The 27,736-nt window shown below is 33.6% G+C and overlaps 1 protein-coding gene across 1 annotated transcript in view; it reads left to right on the top strand.

The window, feature by feature from the left end:
* Positions 1 to 27,736, top strand: part of LOC118181670 (deoxyribose-phosphate aldolase-like) — a 71,313-nt gene continuing 43,577 nt past the window's right edge. The window contains exons 1-3 of the mRNA XM_085810108.1: positions 1 to 221; positions 407 to 519; positions 21,465 to 21,612. Of these exons, the coding sequence (XP_085666234.1) occupies positions 44 to 221; positions 407 to 519; positions 21,465 to 21,612 (439 nt within the window). The 5' untranslated portion in view covers positions 1 to 43. The remainder of the gene's footprint in view (positions 222 to 406; positions 520 to 21,464; positions 21,613 to 27,736) is intronic.

The raw sequence follows: 27,736 nt of genomic DNA, 5'->3' as shown, positions 1-27,736 counted from the left end.
AAAATTATAAAACGAATTACCTAATCCAAATGGGAATATCCAAATGGCACTGCAGGATTTAAGAATTTCGGTCAAACAGAGAAAAAGCTATACGAAGTGCAGAATCTGTTTTGAGAACGATTACGTTGAGTTTGTTATAGTATCGAAGTTGGTATTAAATTTTCACAGTATTTCTGTTGAAATGAATCCAACAGGCGCAATAAATAATGGAATCGACTTCGGTAAGAATTAACTTTGGATTACAAGCTTAATAATTTAAATGTATATATTAGTGATATAGGTGTTTATATACTCGCCTACAAATTATTTATTGCAGTCATCACCTTTTAATAGATCATTATAAAACTTGAATATTTTTTATTATACTGAGCAGTTTTTAAACTTTGTTATGTTTGCATGTATTTAGATGTCTGTGTAAAGTTATGGTCCAATTTTAAAGATACAACAGTAAATATGGGCGGTGTTGAAGAAAGTGTTGTTAAACTGCTTGCAAGAAGGGGCTTGAGCACTGATTGTCAAGTGAGTAACAGATGTTTCTGAAATGGTATGAAAGTTTTGAAGCTTAAATCTTGAAATGTGATGTGTAAATGTTTATTTTTCATTGTTGTGGGGTTGGAATTTGGAGTAATTTTGGAACAATGAAGCATATGTATATATATATGGAAGCACTTCCGGAGAGAACCCGGTGAATGTAAACATTGCCAAATTTGGCGATAATAGTTAAAATCTGGTAACCCAGCGGATTCAACCTATTCGCTTGTTGCAACCATTCATCTTGCGTCCATTTTGTTTCGTTATCACTGTGGTTCTTCGATTTTGCAGATTTCTATTATTCTTCTTTTACTTATTACTTTTTTTTCTTAATTTTTTAACAACGAATAGATAGAAATATTTTCGTAGATCCCGGTTCTCGGTTCGGGATGAAAGGAAGAAAATAAAGCGGGAGGGGTGAATGCTAATTTGTAACACGGCTGCTCACGTTGTGTTCTTAATTATTAACAGCTGTACGCACGCAGAACCATGAGGTTCGAAACGCTCAAATAATTCGTTTTAGTACTCCGCAAAAATGTGCATTTTAAATAATTAAGTAATGCTTTTATTTTTGTTATTGTTTATTGTCAACTAAAATTATGATAATAAATCAATTTTTATGGAGTAAAATTGTAACAATATATTGTTAATGCTTTTCTTACAATAACCTTTCAGAGGATGGCAGGTGTGACATAAATAGATTATTAAATTTTAATAATAAATACTATTTATTACTGATTATCTGTGACAGAATAGTTTGATGTATTCCCATGGTCATCAAAATTAGCAAACCACTGCTGGGGTAAGGAATATAGTTCAAATGACTCTTCAAAAGTAATGAAATGTGTAATGTTCAAGTTTTATTAACAATGCTACTGAAGAAAATTTGATTACTGTTGAAGGTTATTAGTATTGTGAAATAAATTATGAAAAGGATGGGTATTTGTTTCAATGTAAATTGCTTTAACCTGCATGCAAGTAACTTAAAATAATAATAATAATAAAAATACTGAAAACTGTTAATCAGAGTTCATACACATTTCTGCACACAGAACTTAAGGACCATTAATGAAAAAAATTCAGGACCTATGAGTAAACGCGAACTGAATAAATTCAAAAATATTAGCGATGCCTGCATTTCACATTTGTAATACCATCCTAAAAATAAAATAGATCCATAAGTAGTATGTATTATTACTAAACATGAATTAACATAATTATTAATAAGTTTGAAAATGAAATAAACTTTAAGTAATTGATCAAGTAGCATTAAATATTTTACACTTATAATAGTTGGGCATATTTGAAAGAAGTGACATTTACATTTTACTAACTTTATGTAACTTTTTTTTTATGTCTCATAATGTCACATACTTGGTCAAGCTAGCGGTTTAGTAAGTAGCTGGTTGATTTTATGTCAAATGGCATAGGTTAAAATGAGAAGTATCATAATCAGCATAATTCATAACAAAAGTTAATAATTTAATAATTAATTTCTGTTTAAATTTAATACCAATTTATTTCCGTATATCACGTTTAACCTGTTAGTTTTACATCTACATGCTTATTATCTGTGAATTTTTACTACCATACGCTTAATATATTGTTTAGTCTGCTAACTAGAATTTACATGCACTAAAAATCACGTTTACGGCTCGCCTCAGCGTCGATGAAACGCGAGCTTGGCGAGTAAAAATGGAACGGCGGCAACGGGTTCGCTCCCGAAGCGCCAACGGGTTCTCTGCGGATGAAAACCCATATATATATATATATATATATTTTCTAAACAGTATTGATTACTTTGCAGCAATTGCGCAAGTAATAATAACTTGTATTCGCACTAAATGGATTTGAGATCATACAACATTATATATATATATATATATATATATATAATATCTCCTCTTTGGCAGCGCAGGATGCACATAGGGCATTGGGAAATCACTCCAAAACTTTTAGGATTTTAAAATTTCTTTTTAAAGTATTATGATTTTCAAACCTAATAATCAGAGCTGTTACCTGACATTCACATTTATCCACATTCAAGGAATGATAATATATTCTAGATCTCACTGCTGTAAAACATGCTTACTGTCATTTATGTGGAATAGAGTTTTTTATATATTTAAGTAATAGTACTCCTATATCACGTTTGATTTGCTTGTTTTGAACACTTTGTTCCAGTGCGAGATAACTGTTGTCCTCAGTATTAGTCAAAAAATAGAATCTACATGTAATGGACATACAATTTAATGTTCTTGTAATCAAAGTAGTGGTATGCATCCCATGGCCCATAGAAATAATCCTTCCTCTTTCTTCATGCTTTTACTTTTAAAATACTGATTAACTATTGCATCTATAATTCAACTTTTTTGCATTCATCACTGAAATGATGTTTAGGAAAGCTGGAACTGATTTTATGCTCTTTTCAGTCATGAAGTGGTTGGTATTTACTATTCTAGCTTTTGTTGTCTGAATTTTGGTACATCTGGTTATTTAACATTTCATGAATTCATCTTTTAAATATATTCCTTCACATAAAGTAACTTTGCTGTCTTGACCTCTTTTTTTTTTTTTTTTTTTTTTTTTTTTTACATACTGGGTATGGATTGAGAAAGTATTCTGAAATGATTCTTTAAGTGAAGTAGATAATTTATTTTTGTTGATTTTCCATGTAACTGTATGTATAACAATCTCCCAGTACCTTATATAAAATATGACTGTTGTGCATTTTAGTTTTATTTAATTTTCTGTTTGCTTTATAGTATATTTGCCATCATGTACATTTTAGTCACCTGTTTGTTCAAAAAAATGGGGTAGCTTTTGGAGGGAAAAAAATTTAATTGAATTATACCTAGTTATGCTTAACTGAATCATGAAATAGTGGCCTGCTTCTTATGAAATACAGTGTGACATATGCATGTGTGGGAAGATGTTCGGTTGTACAAAATATCCAATTCTCCAGTTAAAGAAATTGAAACAAGGTATTTTGAATTCTGAGAAGCAGTGCTTAAAATCAGCTGGAGCTGAATTCCACAACTTTTTAGTTTTTGGTAGAAATCATACTTCTAGCTGATGTGCACTGAATCTGCAGAAGGGATAAGCTCTTTTTTTTTTTTTTTTTTTTTTTGTTACAGAACTGAAATGCAGTATCTGTAAAAAGTTTTATTCATGTAAGTGTGTTTTTTAGCATTTAGTAAAACTGACATTGGCACTAATTACTGAATGCTTGCCCATTTTCCAATGTTAAATGTCCATTTACATTATTAAAGATTTGAGATTGGAGGAAGCATCCAAGACACAAGAAACGTATGACAAGCTCATCTACTTATTTGAGAATTTTAGTTGGACATATTTAACTAATTTTATTATTTATTTTTTATCATAAGTTATTATTTATATATATATGTCAAATACATTTTTAATATATATAATTACAGTAGTCCTTTACACAAGCATATTAAACTCCCCAGTTAATATAATCATTATTTTTTTAGTGTCTTGAAATGTTAATTTTTGAATAATTAAAATGCAGTTTATCATAAAATATTATGTAAAGTTTTTTTTATTGATTTTTAATTTTTAAGTTTAAAAAAGTGAGAAATTTTATTTTATATTATTTTGCTAAATTTTAATTTTTGTTTTATTTGCTAAATGTGTTTACTGGTTGAAATAGTCCTTTACATAAGCATATTAAACTTTCATGAATAGCATAATTATTATTTTTTGAAAAATTAAATTTAATAAATCTCACCTGCATTTGTGTTAGATTTTCATACTGAAAGTCCTAAATTGTACTCAACTTTTTAAGTTGTTGTTAAAATTATGCATGTATTTTGTGTTAACCATTGGCCGAGTGCATGGATTCTAGATGCTTGTAGTCTAACCTGGATTTAAATTGTGATGGATAGACCGAGTGACTGCATAGGTGTTTTCATGATATTCCATATATATATTTCCCAAAAGAGTAATACAGTACAAAGTCCGAAATCCAGACATCCATTATCCGGAATGATCTAAAATCCGAACCTCAAAGCCACAAACTTTTTTTTTTGTATGCTTTACACATGCACATTTGATTTTTCCTTCCGTAATAAAACATGGAGATTTTCACTTAAAAATTCTGATTCTTAACTTCACTTAGGAACTAAATAAAATACCTCGTTATGGAAAAATAATCATGTAAGCATAAATTTGTGCGATTAATAATTTGGCTCCATAGCTGAGTGTCTGCTTGGCATACATCGCAAACCGAAACATTCATCTATTTTATGTCCCTGATGCCGACCTGGCTAGTCATTATTTATTATATTTTGCTTTCATCACCGCATTTTTATCAATACATGAGAGCTTCAGTAATAACTCATGCAGTGATGTCTAAACTTTTTTTTTTATATTAGTAATTGAATAACAAGAGTATGGTAACCTTTTTATGTTAACATTATGTTTGGTGATGATTATAGATTTTTAAATGCTCTAAGAAATGTTGACGAGGAAAAATTCAACAAAAATTTCTTTTCATATGCTAAAATTAGATTTTGTTAATGGAACTCATAAGCCGAAAGATTACATTTAGTGCCATTTTAATTAAGAATAACTGATATGTTATTTCCCATAAATCCAGAAGTGGCGGCAGAATATGTCGGCACTGGACGGCAAAATTAAGGAAGATGAAATTTTTGGAATTTGGGGAAGCACCGAGTGGCAAAATTAAGGGATGAGAAGATTTTATGATTTAGGGAAAGCACTGGCATGCAAAGTTTAGGTGCGGTGAAAATTTAAAACTTAGGAAGGCACTATGTAGCAGAATTTAGGACCCATAGAGACTGCACCATGCGATCTTTAACGTAACTCTAGATAAAGCGGTAAGTATATGTGGGAGTTTATTTATTCAGGACTCAGATTAGTTTTAAGTATGTGCAAGAAATAAACATAAGTATAGTAAGTAACTAAACTAATACAATTCAGGCTTAATTCAGTGCGCAATAGGAGCAAGACAAAATTTAGCGAAACAACTTGGCTTTCGTCGCCCATCTTGTGATACATAGCCAATAATGTATAACGGACGCTATTAACTCTTTGAAATCCAGACCCTTCGCTAACCTGTATCCTCAAAATACCGGACCGCCCGAAATAGTTTTCCAGTTTCACAGCAATTTCCTCCCCTCCCCGTCTATTAACGCAGAAAATAAGTGTGAAGATTTCCAATGACATCCTTTGTACTTTCTAACAAATATTCCATTAGCCTTTGACCCCAATTAAAACTATTCTGAAGGTCAGACCAACAAGCCTTTTCGGCTTTGTTATGATCACGACTGAGATTTTGTTTATTTCCGTTATTTTTATAAGAAGGAATAAATTGTTTAAAAATAAATATAATCCTTAAATTTTTAAACTGCTCTTTTATTGTTGTTTAAAGCTTAAAAGCACATTGTACCACAAAAAAATCAGCAACAAAATGTCACGATCGACCAAAAGATAATAATGCCTCTTAGGACAAGCTGCCTGCAGTAAACTGATACAATGCATTTGGGGAAATTGCACCTGCTACTGCATACCTTAGGAGGAGGGAAGAAAACAAGATTACAATCTCAGCCGTTTTCGGTTGGTTCTGGTTGTTTCAATGTAGGGCCGTGTAGGGCGAATTGGATGTGAAGGGATTAAGCTAGGCTAAAAATTATCTTTACTGATTCTAAGGCATTTCAGTTAATGTAGCAGACTGTGCTGTTCCCTAATCTTGTAGTTTGATCCAGCTTATTATTTTTTGCAGACTGTTATTATTACGGCAATTTTATAGAAACTAAGCTTGAACTTTCGAGTATGTCGAAAAGAGTTTCCAATTCTGAAGCTGCGAAGTATCTACAAAATGAAACCATGTTTCATTTGGGAACTACTCTTATATATGCCCTGGCTTGGCGACAAATTTCTTGCCAAATCTCCATGGTGCCATATTACTATCTAAATTTTTTGTCTGCATTTCGAACTTTAAGAATAAAATGTCTCAAAAAATGCAGTTTCCACACATGCAAAAACCACGTTTTGAACAAACAGTTTAAGCTAAAAATCCGAAACAAAAACAAAAAATTTAGGTAGCAAAAATGTAAAGTTTCTAACTAAAATTATTTGACAAGCATTCATGTACACAGTGATATGTTTTAACTTAAAAAAAAATCACAGAATTGCACAATTTATGCAGTGAAGGAATCTACGAACTACACACACCTAGCTTAAATAAATTAACATAATAATAAATTTCAAAGAATACCATGTACACAGCTTTCTATTTAAACTTTGAAAAATATCTGCGAATTGCACAATCTAGGCATTGCGCACTAATCAACAAAATAAACTAAAATTAATTTCGAACAATTCAAAAGAACAACAGTAATGACAGAAATTCATACTAAAAAAACAATGAACATAACGTTCTGCAAAATAAGAACAAGAATAAAATAAAATGCACTTATCAAGAATGAATGCTTCTTCGAACAGCAGAAATACCAGTTTCAAACATCACTAAAACAATTTCACCCCAAATTTTTTAATAGCATCTTCTCCCGTTTCAGAACAACAATGGAAAAATATAAAAACCACCAAATAAAACACAAAATCGCATTTCCGATTATAAGTAGGCAACGTAGCTTTAACATGCCACCACGTAATCTCTATCATATTTATATAACAGCCAGACTCACTATCCACTAAATTGATACCATCTTTCACATATAAATGTTCAAAACCTTCTCCTCCTAAATACTTGGAGAATTTCTAGCCACCCGAAAAAATAGTTATACCATTCATGCGACTAAAATTTTGCCAACACGTCATAAATCACTTAATTATCACATACCACACCACACGAACCAACTAGCAAATCCAAGTTTCCAAGTAAAAAAGGGTTGGCATAAAAACCAACATTGGCCCCAAACCACCGCAGAACACGCAATTGTGCCCAGAACCAACACACCACACGTATCACCACATTTGTCGACCTGAGGGTGCATATAAGAGTAGTACCACAATATTTGCAACAAAGTCGAATACTTACAAGGAGAAATCACTAATTTAGTCAATATTCTCTAAGAAAATAAAACACTTCAATTCAAAATTTCTGTAGCATTAAAGAAAGCTGGTACTACTCTTTTTAAATTTCTCATATAAAGTGATATGATAATTATTTCTTAAACCTTAATTGGAGGTAATAGTCTGATGACTATGATAAGAAATTTAATGCATATATGTACAAAGATTTTGTATTTTTTCCCCCTTAATTATTTTTAAATATATATATATGTACTCTCTTTCTACTTTTTGTAAATTTATACTGGCAAATCTGGCTGTTATTAAAAAAATGGGGTTTCTAGTTTCTAAGTTGTATTGTACCCCAATTACGTGAAGACATTTATCTATTACAGTAAGACCCCGCTTAACGCTGTTTCGTTTAGCGCTGTTTCGGTTTAGCGCTCTTTTATTTCAACCCGGTGATTCCACGAAATCGCTCGCAGCATATGGGGATTCCCCGAAATATTATGCAGCGATAGGTTTCAAATACATATCCGAAAGAGTGTACTTGTATTTCTTGTTTGGTGCGGTATTGTACAGACATATTTTGAAGGGGTAAATGTGGAAGATGTCGAAGAAATAATTCAAGAAGCAGCGGCTAGTCTTTCTAATGATGAGCTCAAGGAATTAACTGAACAAGAAGAAAACAAAAAGGTTGACAGCAGTGATTCAGAAGAAGAGCAAAAAGAACTTTCGATGGCGTTTGTAAAAAGGAGTTTGTCTACCATAACTGAAATAATGGATCAATTCATTGAAAATGATCCGAATTTTGACAGGAGCTCAAAAGTAAGGCGTGGTGTTAGAGATGCTCTATCCGTTTATGAACTTTTAAGAGAACAACGCAAAAGAAAAAGGCAAACAACATTAGATGCTTTTGTCACAAAAAGGCAGAACACTGAAAACGCGGAAGGCTAACTAAATATGACTGAGAATTTTATTTGTTTTTTTTTAAGAATATTCGTTTTGTTATTTATATTTTGTTTTTATTTTTGCAAGAAATAATAATGTGGTATTAATTTGGGCTTTAAGAAATAAATGTTTGGTTTTATTTTTATTAAAAAAACATACTCTTTAAATTTAATACCTAACCAATTTCCTAGCCATCTTCCCCTAACCCCAATATTTACATGTAAAGATAGCCTCGTTTAGCGCTGTTTCGCATTACGCTCTACTTTGATGGAACGTAAAGCGGGGTCTTACTGTATAACATATACTTTTTCTTTTCCTGAAAGTTTGAGCCAGTAATGTTTTCGCACTTTAAAATTTTACAATAAAAAATAAAAACAGTTGGTTTTAGAAGTTTCTTACATTTTGGGCTGACGATCACCCCTCCTCGACGATAATAATTATTACAGCTAATAATTTTACCTATTGACACCCTGCACACAAAATATAATAGGATAGAACATTTTGAACACATGTTAAAATACTTTGTTCTGCTGTTGGATAGTTTGAACTTGTCGCATATAATCTTCCAAGAACTACAAAATTTCAGCTTCCCCAGAACAGTTTGAATTCTACTTTCTTAAGCAAGAACACCATGTGGTCATCTTTAGAATTCAGTAAGATTTCAGTAAGTTTATGCATTACAATTTTTTCAATTGTTGTTTCAAATAGGTTTTCAGTTTTTAGCTGTTTAAAGCTCAATTTTATTTATAAAAATCTCTAAATACAGTTTTTCGTTGTCTTGATATTAAAAATTTGTTTAGCATAATCGGGGACCTTCTAATTTTTAGTTTGTTTAAATGACAATTAGTTTTGCTTTTTATTAATACTTGATTTTGAATTTCGAATTAGTATATATTGGTTCTAGATCAATTTGTTGTTTTGAGTTTTGTTGAACTTTAATGAACATAATGTAAAAGCTCTATGTTTTTTTACTGTCATTTTGGCAATATATGTTTCATGTATTGTGTTTAGACCAATTTGTTTTTTTGAGTTTTGTGAATTTTAATGTACATGATGTAAAATTCTATTGTGTTTAACTCTCATTTTGGCACTGTGTATTTTTTGCTTTTTATTTTCCCTAAGTGTTTCGAAAATGTGTTGGAAAATTCTGGTACATTTGAGATTCGAGGTTTCGTTTTTATACGAATTTTAAAGTCTAATAAAAAATTGAAATCTTTTTATGGTTTTTGATCTCAAATGGACCAGGAGAATGAAACATATTAATCAGCTTTTATGAAGCTTTAATTCGTTTTCCTCTGATGAGTTCTGAATTGGAGTTTCAATAAAAGCAGATTAATTTTTCTTTGTATAATTTGGTATTCCTCTTTTCGCATATCTATTTTTCTGTATGAATTCCCTCTTTATTCTATTAGTTCTGATATTATAACTCTTATAAACAGTTGTAATTATTGTATTATAGAGGAATTGCTTTGCTTTTATTCCAATTTACTAAATAATTTAGATGTTTTAAGTTTATACATATATATTTGCAGCTTAATGCGCAAAATTCTTGACCACAAAAGGTCTTTTTTAGTTTGTTCTCCTTTCTTAAATTATATATATATATATATACATAAGGTGTGACATAAAAAAACGAGACTAAGTGTGTAGCTTGAAAACAGTGGAGTTGGCAGCAACTGTTTTGGTTATGGTGATGTCATGCCACACACCTCCTTTAACCATGCGGCCAGTTTCGACTTAACCGACCACGTCAGTGGGGAGTACTGCGTCATTGAGTGAACACATGCAACTACATTCTGCCAGAAAAATGTCTAATGTAAAAACCAAACAGCGAATCAACATCAAGTTTCTTGTGAAATTAAGTAATCAACCACTGAGGAAAAATTTCAAATGTTAACTGAGGCTTATGGAGATGAAACTTTGTTTGACTGGCATAAGTGGTTTTTCAGGGGGGACAGTGTAGAAGATGATGAACGTGCTGGGTGCCCTGTTGGGCGTTCAGCACGTTCATCATGATTGAATGGGTTCCCAGAGGTCAGACTGTTAATCAATACTACTACATTAATTACTAAAAAGACTTCATAAAAAATTAGTAAAAAAAAAGGCCACAGTTGTGGAGTGATGGATGGCTGTTGCACCAGGGCAATGCGCCCGCTCACACGGCCCTATCTGCCAAGCAGTTTCTGACCAGCAAAAACATTACTGTGATGGGACATCCTCCTTATTCATCTGATTTGGCTCCATGCAACTTTTTTTTTATTTCCTAAAGTTAAATCTTACTTAAAGGGAACCTATTTTACCTTATCTGAAGGGCCTTCCAAAACTGTTATCGGCAATGGCAGCACTGAATGCAGAAGTGTGTGAATGCTGAAGGGAACTGCTTTGAAGGTGATAATATTACGGAGAACTGATTCTATAAGTACAATGATTTATTGGACCAGGGTTTTTTTATTTTTTTATTTTTTTTTGTGTGTGTGTCGCACCTTGTATAATGAAAATATGATCCAGTTTCACTTTGAAAATTACTTTTGTGTGCCTAGCTTAATCAGATAACCAATCAACATAATATTTTTTTGAACTGCACATTTTTTAAATATCTTTATTTGAAAGATTCCTGACAGCATCCTATCACACTTTTAGTGTTAGAAATTGAACTCTGCCTTACAATATTGCTAAGCATGTTCGCTAGTAGTTTCTGAAAATTGTGCGAGTTAGTTCATTGTAGTTCTGTATGTAGCCTTGAAATGAAAATTGCAAGTCAGGTTAAGAGAGTATGGAACTTGTAAAAACATTGATGACAATTCGTTCGAGAATTTTTTAAGGATGCGAACTGATGCTTTTTCAGATATACAAAAGTGGTTCATGGTGAAATATGTATGACTTGATCATGCAATGTGTTTGATAGTACTTTGAAAGAAAGTACTTATACGAGTAAAAAGAGTATATGAATAGATGTATTAATATTATTATTGCTCTAATGTTATTTAGAAAGCTACTTATTATTGATATTACTCTACATTGTATGATTTTACATAATTTAATATTCACTATCAGTCGTTAGTACTTCCTGCTTTTACGAAACATGAAGAGCTGTCTTTTCAGGTTCATCCAAGCTAATAATTTTTTTCTTTGATACCTAATGAAACTATGTGTTAACTCCAGATTGTTTTTTTTAGGTTTGACACCATTCATTCCAGCAGATTTTAACATGCAATTTAGACATTGCAGTATAATTGCTAGTACAAATGCATAGCATTAGTAAAAAAAGAAACTGCAAAATCTTGCTTAACTGACAGTCGCACTTTCACGAAATTAGCACTAACATGAACTCTTCATTTCACAACTGCCCAATTCAACTTTTGTGGCATATGGAATAGCCCCTGCTTCGTATCTGAGCACTGCTGTTTTATATTGTTAGGTATGTAGTATTTTGTTTGCCATAAAAGGCCAAGTGTTCCAATAGCTGCTTTGTCAGCTATTGTTTACTTCATGAGCAGCTTCCCCCCCCCCCAGAATTTAAAAAAAAAAAAAAAAAAAAAAAAAAAACTTTACCAGTTTTCCTGAATTGCTTAGATTCATATTCCCTACATATAATTCTTTTACTTGCTTCACAATAATAGATTGGATAAATTAATTTTTTCGAATATTCATAGCTATTTCATTGTATTTTATAGTTAATGCTTAAAATGATAGTGTTACTCATATTTAATTTGATAATTAGTTTATTGTGTTTGGTCAGAGAAATTGTTTCATTCATTCGTGGAAAATGAAAGGTCAGAGAAGTTGAATTTCAGAAAGGAACCTTGCTAAAGCTCCATTACCCTTTTTGTCTCTGAATGAGAAAGCAATAGTCTTGTCTAAGACTCTGAGCTTTGAATGAATGGCCTTTTTGAAAATCCTCGTAACATTGCCAAACTCCCGGGATAGATGACATTAAGGTTGCCTTTGCAGATATTAAGACAGGATATATTTTAAAACTTAACAAATGAATTCGGTTATAACAGAGTTTGAATTCGTGTACAAAAATATGGTTACAGCAAATTTTGACACAAGCGAAAGTCAAAGGCTTCCCTAATGCAAGATGTGCCTTACTTTGACATTTTTCGGACAACTCTTCATTCTTGTGTTGCAAAACGAGAAATGGGTCACCCAGCTGGTAGGCAATTTAAAAGAACCTCTTTCAAGCACTATCACTTGCCCAACCTAGTGCTATCTAGAAGGATTGGAGATTTTCTATGAGAATAGAAAGTTGGCTAATTGCGAACACATATTATTTGCCACAACTCCTTCTCTTTTGAGAGGAAGACTGTCGGAGAAATCCAGAATAGTTCCTAATAATTACCACTGCTAGAGTTGCATAATGTCTGGGAAAACAATTGCAAATATTTACACCTTGAGTTCCCAACCGTTTTGTACCAAACCTTTTTGCACATTCTAGAACATCTGTTGGATGGCAGGCATCATTTACTTCTTTCAAAGTGAATTTATAGTTAGAGTTAATAAACCATGCGCATAAAAAAGAGACTGGTCACATTTCACTTTCTGTTGGACACAATTTCTGTTTCATTTAAAATGAGAAAACTTTCATGTAGAATTTTATTTAACACTTTAAAGGGCACTGATATATAAAATATACCAGTTGTTTGTCAATTTTTTAACCTCCTAAAAAATGCTAATTTTTTCTACACCAAAAAGCTATAATCGTCAATTTCTAGTGTTTCCTTTCGATTCTAAATGGCAGCATCACCCTATGAATGCTCAATATTTTGCAGTTAGGAAATTAATACAGTCAAAAGTCGTTAATTCGGACACCCATAATCCGGAATGATCTATAATCCGGACCTCAAAGCTAAAATCTTTCTGCGCATGCGCCGCGTTGACACATGCGCATAGGCGTTTATGCGTGCGCGTAAGCCTTTTACGACTGCGCATATGCATGTGCGCAAGTGCAGAAAACGTTTTCGCGTTAATGTAAAACGGACAATATAAGCTAAAATTATCTTATTATCTATTTCAGTTAATGTTGATGATTGCATTGTTCCTTAATCGTCGAACTGGATTCGGCTTATTACTTTTTTCAGACTGTAAGAGCAATTTTATAAAAGTAAACTTGAACTTTCGATTATGTCAAATAGAATTTCCGATGCTGGAGCTCCCAAAGGATCTACACAACAAAAGTATGTTTCAATGTGCATCAAACAAAAAGTGGAATTGCTGCAAAAAATGGATAAAGACATGAAGAAGGTGACAGAGAGGTTAGTGAAAACGAAAAAATTTCGATTGACAAGTTAATCGGTATTCTCGGCACAGCAATTACGGGACTTGAACAGCGGAACTTTGTAACTGAACAAGAAATTATGTCTGTTTAGAGAATTAAAGAGAAAGTATTATCACATAAAACAAAGCAACTTAAACAACTTACATTGAAATAAATGTTTAATAAAGTAAACAAATAAATATTAAGCTTTTTTTTTGTAAATTTTGATACTCTTTAGATCATAATTGTTCTTTATTTCATAAATTACGGTTTCATATTTTTAATTTTAGAATTTCTGCATGCCATCTTACGAGATTTAAACTGATGATCTATAATTCGGAAAAATCGATAATCCGGAATCTCCGAAGTCCCGACGAGTCCGGATTAACGACTTCTGACTGTATACCTCATTCCAAGGGATCATGTTTGAAGATTCATAAATTCTATTGGAGGGGAAGAAAAAATTCAAAAGCTGCAAATATATTATGTATACATGCTGAATCTTACAGATTTACTTAATTTCGGTCAGAAGTGATAATTAACAGATTATTTATACGATTTTAAAACCGACAGAGGGTACCACACAAATAGATAGCAGCACCAGTCTTCTCCTTTTCTACTCTGTGAGATAACAGAATTTCTATATATTATAACAGTTTATGATGTAATAAATTTTTTATAATTAATTTATAAGTTGTTCAGGATTCAACATAATGTTCATAAAGGGACTGGTAGTTTACTGACCCTGCGCTAGGACAGAATTACAAGTATATTAGTTTCTTTTTATTCTTTGTTTACTCCACTCAAGTTTCATTCACCTCTGTTTAGCTAAAATTTTAATTTCAGCACTTCACCCTTTCCCAAGAGAAAGTTTCATCAATTTTAAAATTGTCCTCTGTGGTCAAAACTTTATATGATTGTAGAGGTTAAATGGGGCATGTTATCCCCGAAAGACACCCGTTGCTTCGCGTTTTCCAAAATCCTAGAATGCAGGGAAAATTAAAAGGGGTGATTGACAACTAATTTCTCATTTGAGGGTCATGCCTTCTTTCCTTTGTGTGATAAGATCACACAAAAGGAAAGCTCACTTAAAAATATGGGAAATGGAAATTCACTTAAGGTCCATCTCTTAATGTAATCACAAAAACTGCTGATTTGAAAGCATGCTTTTATTCTTTAGAGTACGGTCTTTGTTAATTTCAGATGAAAGACTAGGAAACGCAAGAGAAATTTGCCCTCTGGGTTATGATACAAACAGGTTGTTTTCGAAATAAATTTTCACAGTTGGTGAAAGGAGGGAAAATATTTTGAAGGCCCATTTTAGATGCAAACCAAAATTTATCCAAAAGTTGAAAAGGAGCCCCTAGGAGGCCAAAGGGGTTGAAAATCGAAAGAAGAGCTTTGAGGTGTGTCAAATAATAAAATTGTTTAACGTCATTTCTTTCTGAACAGAAACATATATTACAACCTATATGAATAAAAAAGTGGCCCTACGGTTCTCGATAATTTTGCATTAATCCTGCATTCTTGATAATCCTGCATTCTAGGATTTTGGAAAACGCGAAGCAACGGGTGTCTTTCGGGGCTAACATGCCCCATTTAACCTCTACAATCATATAAAGTTTTGACCCCAGAGGACAATTTTAAAATTGATGAAACTTTCTCTTGGGAAAGGGTGAAGTGTCTGTGTGGCAGGGGGGGCAGTTCTTGGTATCATAGCATGAAGCATGGTCTTTTTTACATGTTATCTAAAGCATAAAATATAACTCCAGAAATGCAACATACTTTCTCATCTGAGTCATTAGTGTTTCATTTTTCAATTTTTAAATTTTTCAGATGAGTTACATCTCCTTGTAATCTTAGTTCAGTTACAGCATGATACGGTTTACACGTGCAGTGTTATATTTGCTAATTTTTTTAATAAAATAATATTGAATTTAAGTCTAGTTCAAAAGCTTTTTACCCAAATTTTACATAAGTATGTAAAATATAAGTTCAGCTGGCTTGCATCATCAAGGTGCATGAAAACATAAATCTTATTTTTAAAATTTTAAATTTCTAGCGAAATTTAAAAAAATTTTATCTTCAGACTTATATAACTATATTCAAGCACCCATCTCTACAGATGCACATAAAAAATATGCAAAATTAACTTAAAAAGCAAAAATTAACAACTGGCAGCTAACTGGAAATAAATGTCTTAGAGGGGCAGCGGTATAAAATATATACCAGCTCTCAAAATTCAGGATTTCGGTCTGGATTTTTTTTAAATCTCAATTTTGTGTTCTTAAGGTCCATAAGTTGAAATTCATGCAAAATTTTACCACAATTTAAATTATTTTATATACCACCCCTCAAAGGGTTGAAACTAAAACATTTTTATTGTGGTCACACGTTAAATGACTGGCGGGCGCCATGGTTGCCTATGGGCTTAGGGTTGGGAACCGCTGATTTACACTAAAATTAGGTCGAATATTATGAATTAAAAATTCAACTTTACATTGAGACCAGCATAAAAAATATAATACTAATGGTTAAACTTAATTACGCTCGAGCAATATGCAGTCTTGCAGACTTTTGTGCAAATGAATATTATACATCCTTAAAACATTATATTGATTTATACATTTTCCAGGTTCAAAAGGAAAGCCTTGTGGATATTTATTTATCAGTTTATTGAAATCTCGGTTATTGTATATTTTAGGGTGCCCTTGGATTATCGGTAATTTGTTGTTTCATTTATCGCCAAATTGTTGTTTCATTTATAGTAACCTGAGTAGTTGAATGTTATAGAAACCCTATTATGACGGGATTGGGTACGTGATTGCGGTGAATTTGCCTGATTGGAAAATATTTTGTATTTTATTTCTGGATTCGATGTCGCTTAAGAAGTACGTTATTTATTTCGTCCTTTACATTGTAAAATGGCTGTTGGTGATATAGACCCAAGATGATGGAAGGTGGGTTTTTTTTTAGTGATTGAGGACAGAAGAAAAGAAACTGTTGGATGTAATTCAGTGAAATATTTTACCCGGAGCAACGATCATATCCAACTGCTGGAAGTCGTACAAATGTCTTTTTGATAATGGCTTAATTCACTTCTCGGTGAATCACGAAGTGACATTTTTAAGGATCCAGAAACTGGAGCTCATATCAACACTATCTAAGCTTTGTGGAGTGTAATAAAAAGGGATTTTTGGAAGAAATACCACCGACAATCCAGCACTATGGAGTATATTTTTTACTTTTATTTTTGTGAATTTATGTGGCGACGGCAGTATGCGTATTCTGGGTCAGAAAGTTTTTGGATGCTGCTAAGGGATTTTGTGTGCCACAGATTGAAGATACAGAAATTTCTAAATAAAGTAAGTCGATATTTCCTTTCTGTAGTGCGTATATGAGATAATATGTATTTCCTTTTTTATGTTATTTCATTGTTTGATTTAAAATGCAGTTTATTGAGATTATATTTTTTTTGTTTGTGTATAGTGTAGAATTGTGTGCCCCTTCGATTTTAAGTGAAATTAGATCTATGTGTACATGGACAAAGTGAAGGCAGTGCGCAGTGCCAAGTTTATGCAATTCTTTTATTTATTTATTTTTTTGTTTGAAAATAGATTGATGTGTACATGGGCACTGAGTTTGTACAATTCTTTCACTTGTTATTTTGGTTTTGTGTAGTGGCCATCTTGAAATTGTGCCTTGCTGGTGCCGAACTTGACGTCAAAAAAGAATTGCCAAAAAAACAAGGTTGACCCAGTTGTAAACTTTTACGTTTTGTTTTAATTATGTTTTATTACATTATGTTTTGGACGTCATTTTACTGGGGAGGGCATTGGATGTAAACAGGAATGGCACCAAAAAATTACCAATTTTCGCTGAGGGGCACCCTGAAATATATTTTTACCGAAATCTCTTTGTAGAGACCTGAAACTTGATCCTGAATTACTGCAGTTAATGTCTTCAAAAATCAGATTGGTTTCAGAAATAAACAATTTTGTTAACATAATTTTTGAAGTAAACATAATTCTCCTTATAAGGCTTTAACATAATAAGGTGCCCAATTGTCGATGTTCCTTTCTTCTGTGGTAAATTTTCAATACATATTGTTTTGGATAATCTACTTAAGAATTTTCCAGGCTCTTCATTTCCTGAACAGCTTCAGGGACAACCAATAGTTTCCGATCATTTCTCAGGTCTTCCTGGCCTCTAAATAGAAATCTATTTCGTATTAGATAATTGCTTTCTAAAGAATGATTTTGTTCAAACAAATAGGTAAATGAGTGATTTTCAAATCATTACTTTCTCTTTGTAAGTAAGAAATTTAAAATATGTCAAGTAAAGTAGTATCTCGTAAGTAGTTTATTTACCTCTGCCTTGGGCTAGATCAATGCTGCGCCCCTCAGTTTTTCATTAAAAAAACTTGCTTTGCTTTTGGGAGCAGAGTTTGTCATGAATGTGTAATTGCCTTATTAGCACAGGGTGAAATTTCCTCTGTGGCTATACACCTGTCATTCTCACTCTATTCATTGTATTTTTGTGCATTTGAAATTTCGGTTTTGACAGTTTTGCGATTTCTTTGATGGAAAGCCCGGTACATCGTTCTTGATAAAGGAATCCTTCATTTCGATTTTTTGCTAATTTTTCAGCAGCCTAGTTCCTGAGTAAATAGCGTCTGATGTCCAGATTGTTTCGAATGACTGTGGCCTGCAGTTTCAAATTGGTTATTTATAATTCTTCTCTTATAATTATATCCTGCCTCTCTTCTTTTTCTCTGTTAAATCTATCTTGCCTCTCTTTTTCTGCTCTCCGAAGTTTATCTTTCCTTTCTTCTTCTTCTCTTTTCATTCTATCCCATTCTTTCTTCTTTTTTTTCATCTCAAGCCTCATTGAAGTGATGTTTTCCAAGAGACTTTTCACAAGTTCCTCTTCGTAGGCTTTGTTACTCGTGATCCTTTGTCTTAGATCCATTATCCTAAGCTCAGGTCAGACTTCCTTCCCCAACGTTTTAGCCAAGGCTTTAAGATCCTCTTTTCTAGCTTTTGCTAAGAATGACATGGTATAGCCAAACAATGTAATCCAGATCTAACGACTCCTATTTTTCAAACAATAGCAATTTCAGCTATTAGGAGCAAAATTTAACCCTTAAATTTTTGCAACAAATTCAATTGATCTGAAACACAAATTCAAGATAATTTTCATTATAATATGCATATTATGCATTCCGTTATTGTTGGTTGACTTGAGGATTCAAACCATTAAAATCATCACTTTACATTCAGACCATCAAAATGTTCTGTCTGTATTAATATATGCATTCAAAAACAAATTTAAAAGTAAATCTTCATAACAAATATCGGCTTAATACCAGTTCAGACATAAGATACTAAGAATTTGTTTTTTTCCTGTAAAAACATTCAATTGAAAAATGATCAATTCTTATAATTTCAAAATAATGGCTTAAACTCCACAACAGAAAATTCTTATATTTAAAACATTCAAAAAATGGCTTAGAAATGATATGTCAAAATACCAGCTAAAATTTAGAACGTCCAGAATTATAGTATTTCTTTCTTTTTTTATGCATTCAACTGTATGAAGTTAATCATAGCAGACTAGCATAAACACTTCAGATACTAAGAGGTCTGTTCACATGAACTCAAATTGCTAAAATGTGTGATTTCTTATTAAAAACACAAAATCAAATGCAACACATTTTCTTAATGTTTAGAGTAAGCAATAATGTGGATTGAAAACAGTTACTTGAACTCATATGAATTAAATTTAAAAAGTAACTTAAAATGAATTAATTCACTACCTCAATATAGAAATCCAAGGTACTCACCCACCTGAATTTGTTGACTTGACACATTGGTTGATGCTTGAAATATGAAGATGTTATGGATGACGTAAGATTTGTATGATTTGTATGTGGATTTGTATAGATAGCACTTATCAGCACAAAACACTTTACACTTCACAATTCATCCCTTATTGGACGCTGATGGTCTCATGAACTTAAAGACGATGTTGATTTTTGGAGCCTTACAATCCACTTCTTAAACATATGAAATTTTGGTACTACGTATTAACACAACCACCTTAGTGAAAGTCGCCAAATTTTCAGAATGTGCAAAACTTTGGCAACCATGCGCATAACCATTCTTCCGACAACTATAAATCTCTAAGTCAAGCAACCTGCAATTTTCATATGCATTCTTTTCTGTTGTATTCCAATTTCCAACAGTTTTTATTAACAAAGCATGATATTTTTTGCCTTAAACTTTGCCTTAAGTTTCAAAATATAAGCTTGTGGAATTTGCCAGCAATGGAAGAAACTGTGATAAAAATTTTTCAAGAATATAGAATTTTGCTTAGAATTTTTGGAAAGGAACAACGAGGAAATGTACTTTTTTTATAGCTGCTGTTGCCGAAAATTGCACAAAGCCAAATGTCCTCAATTCTGTGATTTTTTTTTAAGTGAAAACAGCTTGCTGTGTACTTTGTGAGAAAAATAGAGGGAAAAAAAAAAAAAAAAATGGCAGAAAACTCTGAAGAAGAATGTATTTTATTTTTTATTGTATTACATACTCCTTAGTTAATAATTTAAATTTGTATTTTAAATTGCTAAAGTATATTTTCTTTTTATATGTTGATAACTTTTACAGACGTACGATAAGTATCAATAGTTTTGAAATCTTTCTAAAAAAAAAAAAAAGTTTGTTAAACCACCAGCTTGCACCGATAAGTAGTGTTTACCTTCTTATTTGTAAAAAATTGCCAAATTGCACCAAGGTAGATGTGTTAATGTGTAAGTTCCAAAATTTTTGTGCTTTCCCGCACGAAGGTATTTACAAAGCCGCTATGGTCTCACAAGATGCTAATAATCTTTGGACCTTGCCACAAAACTTAAAGATGCTGATGATTTTTGGATGCTCATTGTCCACTTCAGTACCCATATATATTGATGCAAGAATTCTCTGCAGAGTAAAACACAAGCGTTCTCAATTGCTGAACAAACTAAGATTGTTTCTGTGGATTTTTATCGTAACATGGCAATGTTGCCAGACTTCTGGGATGGAAGCCATTAACACAGATTGTCTTATTAGATTTATTTTAAACAAGTGAATTCTGGGTTATAATAAGGTTTGAATTGGTATTCAAAGAGAACATTACAGCAATATTTTTACACAAGGCTTACCTGTTACAAGACACGCCTTTTCAGACAACTCTTCGTTCTTCTTGTGTTGCAAAATAGGAAATGGATACACCCAGCAGAAGGAGTGATAAAAAAAAGGCCTCTTGAAAGTACTTTCACTTGCTGAGCCTCCAGCCAGCTGGAAGGTCTGGGGATTTTCCCCATGAGACTAGGAAACTCTCTAATTCCGAACACATGCTATTTGTTACAGCCTGTGTAAAAAATACTAATAAGAGAAATTCTAAAAATCTTGGGAAAGTGGGGTGTTGTGCAAATAAATGTACAATTTTTTAAGTGATGTGTTAGAAAAGGTAGAAGAGAATCTGCCCAAGAGAGAAATACAGGAGTAAATGCAATGTTAGGAAAAGATCCAATTCCAAAATTTAGCATGATTTTTTTAATAAGTTTAATGTTATTTTTTGTGTTATTTTTGACATTAATAAGTAACATAATAGTTTACCTGCTTGCATATGTTTTTATTTTTTAACTTGTTGTTTAATATTATAGATAGTTTCACTATTAAGAGCAGTCACTTGTCTTGATTTGACATCTTTAAGTGGTGATGATACTAAAGAAAGTGTTTACCAGTTATGTACCAGAGCGCTAAATCCTATTAATAAAGATTTGCTGATAAACTTAGGAATGGGAACAGAAAGTAAATATGAGCTGTTTTATTTTTCTGATTTGTGTATTAATTATATTTCAAAATGCTTAGGTCAGTGGAAATCTTTCTTTCTTGATAATATATTTTGAAATAACGGGTGGCCATAATTAAACTGACAGTGCTCACAGTGTTCTGTAGCACTATCTATTTGCGAGAATGACATCACATTTTGTAGGAAGATTAAACAAGACGGGAGACGAAGGATTCTGCGAAAAAAAAATTAGTTCCAAAAGTCACCGCTAGGGGAATATTTGGCGCTGTGTAATAGAAAATAGATTGTTAACAAATGCAAATCAATAAGGAATAAAATTACCTTTTATTATACACATTTTCTGATTTAGTTCAGGTGCAATATGGCAACACTTTTAAAAAAGCATAAAATCTACATAAACACCGCTAAAGTCTCGTGATCTGCAATATCACGTACGCTGAGCAGAAGAGGAAGTTCTTTATTGAAATTTCACATTACATCCATTCGCACAGTGCCAGCTGCTTGTTTTTTAAAAGGCAGTGTGTTACGTTTCGAATCAATCGGATTGAAAGTTTATGTGCAATGTCTCCTTCTTTAGTCGAGCGTGCGTTACTGGTCAAATTCTTTAAATTCTGTTACCTCAACCAGTGCAATGCGTCAGCTGCTCTTCGTGCTTTTAGAAAGCACAAAAAAAAAAAAAAAAAAAAAAAAAAATGCATAAATGTAATGGTCCTGTGTCAGTTAATGGGCTGAAAGCAATGGTTGCGACATTTGAGAAAACAAGTTCTCTGAAGGTTCAGTCAGGCAGAGGATGAAAACCTGTCCCACAGAATACAATCGAAGCAGTTGCCACGGCAATTGTCGACAGTGGACCAGACAATATTGCTGCCACCTCTATCGCTCGTGGAGTAGCTCGGAATATGGATATGCCTTACAGTACGGTATGGAAAATCTTACAAAAGATTATCAACTTCTATCCATACAAGATCAGCCGTGTACAGGAGTTACTGTACCCCGACCCTGATAAGCGATTGACTTTTGCTCTTTCTTGCCAGAATGGAGGTGGATGATGCTTGGGCGTGGAAAATCTTATGGGGAGACGAGGCCCACTTGTACCTGAATGGAACTGTGAATACCCAGAACTGCCGAATTTGGGATGACAAATAACTACATGCAGTCACAGCAATTTCCTCACATTTACCAAAGGTAACTGTTTGGTGTCGGTTCAAAGCGGAATTTATCGCAGGTCCATTCTTCTATGAGAACTTTGCCCGACAGAACCGGAAACCTGTTCTGTTACCGGAGAAAAATATCGCCACATGTTGAATAGCTTTGTCATTCCGGCACTTCAGCAAAGACAATGCCTGGGGGATATCATTTTCTTGCAAGATGGAGCCCCTCCACACGTTGTTGTACGGGTGCAACAGATGCTATAACAGAAATTCACAACAGAAAGAGTCATTAGCCGCTACTTTCTAACTGCATGGCCACCTCGGTCGCCTGACCCCATGCGACTTCTGGCTATGGGGTTACCTCAAGTCCAAGGTCTATCAAGGAGTGGTTCAGGACCTGGCTACATTGAAGGATAACATATCATGGACTGCACAGGAGATTCCTGAAGACATGTTACTTTCTGCTGTTGTGCATACTGTGCACAGAATGCAATATGTGGTCCACAGTAATGGCAGCCACGTTGAACCTCATTTGAATGCAAAATAAAAGGTAATTTCTGTATTGATTTGCATTTGTTAACACTCTATTTTCTATTACACAGCACCAAATATTCCCCTAGTGGTCACTTTTGAAACTAATTTTTTTTTTTGCAGAATCCTTCATCCCCCGTCTTGTTTAATCTTCCTACAAAATGTGGTGTCATTCTCGCAAATAGATCACGCTACAGAATACTGTGAGCACTGTCAGTTTAATTATGGCCACCCGGTACTTAATTAGAAATTATAATTTTTATTAGAAATCAGTACATTATAAAAGTATACATATATCTCTGAAGCTTGAAATGTATCTATGGCAATGTTTTATCACCATTAGACTTCCATCAGAAGGCCATTAAAAAGCCTAAAATTCACAAACTTAGCTAACAGTTAAAACCAACTTTATTTAACATTTAAAAAAGGAAAGAGCATCTCGCAAGGGGCTGAATATTTAAACATTAACACGTGAGCCAATATCAAACATTGGCCATGAACAGGCAATTAAAAAGTGTGACGTAAGTAATAAGTCTTGGTGAAAAAGTTCAAGTTTTTATCCTCATGCTATTATGAGCACATATGAATATTGCGGAGCAAAGATGAATATTGCCACTCACTGCAATGAGGATTTCCGTCGTAGTTCTTCCCCCTTCACGTGCCAAAGGCACAAAAATTTAGAGATACCAAGAAGGGTTAAACTTGACCCTTCTGCCCGAATAGTTAGTATATGCTGGTTGTGTTTAGTTGGCTTTTATGGGTATTTCAGCTGTGGTGCCCAATGTATTTACTGTAAGGGTCTGCTCAGGAACATAAACTGATACTAGAGTGTCTGAAACTAAATATGCTGGTTTCAGGCAATCAGTGCCAGTTATTGATTCATTTCCTTTAATGAGGGATGTAAAAGGGCCATTTTATGGGTGAGTCAATGTTGGTTTCAATGTATTGTGCCTCGCAAACATGCGAGTGCATGACTGTAAAGCTTGGTGCACAAAATACTTACTGTTTACATGAGCTAATTGTGGGTACTGGAGACATCTCTTTCTCTGCCTCACACAATTTCTGTGCGAATGAAATCAGGTCAACAGCATTAGAAACTTGGGTGGATTGCAAAAGCTCTGCCGGAAGGTGAAAAGTAGTTCCGTAGACCATTTTCAAATTCCACCCAAATCTTCCTTGTACATTGATCGAAGACTGAGAAGTACAATTGGAGATTAACCATCCACTGGCAAGTCAATGACTATTTTAGTGAGGGGTGAAATCCATTCGGTACAGGGTTGTGTGGGTAGTCCGAGTTGGACGAATACCAATGAACATACGCCAAGTCAAATTGTTGAGTCTGATCGATGCATATGGTGATGGAACTCTAAACCTAGCAATCCAATGGCTGAAAAACATTTGAGTGACAGTTTCTGCCGAAATACCTTTCATTAGTATTGCTTCTGGCCATCGGAGAATCGGCTGATGAGAGTTAAATGGTAGGGGTATCCTTACGAGGGCGGTAGGGGGCCTAACTATATTTAAATGCACATACTCAAAATGTTGACTATGTACAACAAAAGACTGCAATGGATTATGAGTATGACATATAACTTTGGACATCTGGTAGTTGATGCAAGCACGAGTCCAGGCAACATAATCTTTTGACACAGAAGGTCAAAAAAAAAAACAAGAAAGAATCAGTTTTTTAGTCAGTCATATATCTGAATGAGAAAGTCCATGGAAAGAATGAAATACTACTCTCCTTAGTTGGGTGGGAATAAAGGGATGTATCTTGGTGCCACTTACTTTACTATATGTATATTTAGCCCAGAAGACTGTTTTATCTTTTGTAATTTTAATGAGCTACCTTCAGTGGACAGCAGATGATTCAATTCGGGATCATTATGTTGAAATTCAGCAGTCTCTGCAAAACTTGATACATCCAGCTTATTAATAGGAGTAATTCATGACACTGTATCTGTCATAATATTTTCTAGTCGAAGAACATATTGTATGTCGGTACTGAATTGAACAATATAATTTATGTGCCTAATCTGCCTGAAATATGGAGAATCTAATTTTTTTTAAACAAAAGTATTACAAGGGCAATGATCTGTATAAATTGTAAAAACTTGTTCCTCAGGATTATGAAAATACTTTACAGTACAATAGATAGTGAGTAATTTTCTATTGTATATGCTGTATTTACTTTCAGCTGGAGTCAATTTTCAGGAGATAAAAGCCAGTGGTTGAAGGCCTATATTGCATTGTAAGTGCAAAACAACTCCAGTAGCCAGTTCTGAGGTATCGACCATCAGCGACAACTGTTGACCAGGGCCATGGTAACTGTCACTGACTTTATTAGGTTTTACATTTATTGTTGGCTGCAGTTATTTTCACTGTCCAAGGAACAGGATGTTTGTTATTCTTAAAATCTTTTTAAACTGTGATGTGGAGTTTGGGTGGTAGCAGAATTGGTAAAAATCGATAAAATCTCATTACTACCAAAAACCTCTTTATTTCAGGTATGATTATCAAATTTAGAGAAGTTAGAAATTATTGCAGTTTTTTCAGGAAGATGCCGTACAACTGAAGGGGTAAATAAACAGCTAAGAAATGATACTGATGACTTTCTCAGAATACATTTAGAAGGATTCAGTTTTAACCCATATTTTTTGAATCTGTCAAAAATCAATGTGTGTGTGTGGCTAACGTGCTGATCTTCATTTGCTGAAGCCACAGGCAGATCATCAAAGCGAAGAACACAAAAGTCTAAGCCAGAAAGTAATAATGAATAAATCTTTATAGTGTTTGGCTTGTGTTTTGCAAATCATGCAAAGTTTTAAGGAACATGCATTATCCAAATGAGGTATTCACAGCTGTTTTAGGTACGTCCTCTAGGATAACAGGATTTAATGGTACGCCATAGCCAGTTCAAGTGTTGAAAAAGTATTTTACCCCCAGAAAGTCTTTGTACAGTCCTGAATATGCAGTACAGGATGCAGGTCAGGAATAGTCACATCATTCAAGCAGTGGTAGTCACCGTATGGCTGCCAGACAACCATTAGCTTTATGGACCATGTGAAGAGGGCTTGCCCAAGCACTTTTCGATGACTGATTGATTCCCTGTTACATAAAGATGGTGGATGATCCCCCATATCAAGCAACATCTAAGATGACTACTGATTGCTCAACAGGAAGAGGTAGGAAAACTTTTAAAGGACATGTAAGAAAGCCATTTTAAAGTTAAACCCTGCCAATGTAAATTGTTCAGACATGAAGTGAGTTACATCAGACATGTCATTTCTGCTGAAGGTGTATGTCGGCAGTTAAGGAATGGAGACGCTGCAAGAATGTCCATCAGCTGAGTTTTCTGGTTCTAAGCACCTACGATATTAGATTTGTGAAGGGCTTTTCTTCCAACACTAGACCTCCTTCACATACTGATTAAGAGACAGCAAAAGTTCTTGTGGACAAAAGAACGTGTTTTACAAACTAAAGGAGGCTTTAACGTCTGCAACAATTCTGATATATAATCTGCTCAGCAAACCATTTATTCTTGAAAAAGATGCAAGCAATAAGAGTGTCAGTGCTGTTTTTATCCTAAGAAAGGAAAGCTTAAGAATCTGTCATAACATACTGGAGCAGAGAGGAATTATCATGTCACCAGGAAAGAGTTCTTCATCATACTAAAAGTTGTATTACATCTCCACCATTACCTCTATAGCAGAAAATTCCTGCTCTGTACAGATCATGCATCATGGACCTGGTTGTTAAATTTCAAGAATACCAAAGTCCAAATAGCCAGATGTGTACAGAGACTCCAGGAATATAACATGACTATCTGTTGGAAACAATTATCACATGGAAACACTGACACCCTGTCTAAAAGACGCTGTCCAGATTGCTGCCAGTACTGTTCCAGAATTTTAGTGAAATACGAGTGGGTTAATCCTCTCACGCATTAAGTTGCACATTGAACACCATCTGACCAAGACGCATGGAGTAACAAAGAAATCAGGTGAAGACCAGTTGGAAGATGGTGACATTAAACAAGTAATTGACTTAATGGAGTCTCCAGATAAGAAGCCTACATGTCAGGACGTTTTGATCTAGAATCCTGCAATAAAATAATATTGGGCTGTCTGGTACTCACTCCAAATTTGAACTGCTTCTTGTACCAAAATCAGATGCTGGAAAACCATTATAGTGGCAGCTGATATTTCTAACATCTCCTTAAAGAAATACATAGCTCAGCAGGAGACTACTTTGGAATAATAAAGTCTGCCTGGAGTTTGAGAATGCTTCTACTGGAGTAAAGCAAAGGCTGGTATGCAAAAGTGGTGCCAATCTTGTGATTTCTGTGCAGGCTGGAAAAGACTGGAGAAACACAGCCGAGGGAAGCTGCATCATTACATTGTAGGAGCATCTTTTGAATGCATTGTCTTTGACATCCTGG

Source organism: Stegodyphus dumicola, chromosome X2 (assembly GCF_044657685.1).
Source record: "Stegodyphus dumicola isolate Sdum_Otavi_A_Nest chromosome X2, ASM4465768v1".
NCBI lineage: Eukaryota > Metazoa > Arthropoda > Arachnida > Araneae > Eresidae > Stegodyphus > Stegodyphus dumicola.
Note: the sequence above shows the minus strand (reverse complement) of the source record. Positions and strands in the feature narration are given on the sequence as shown.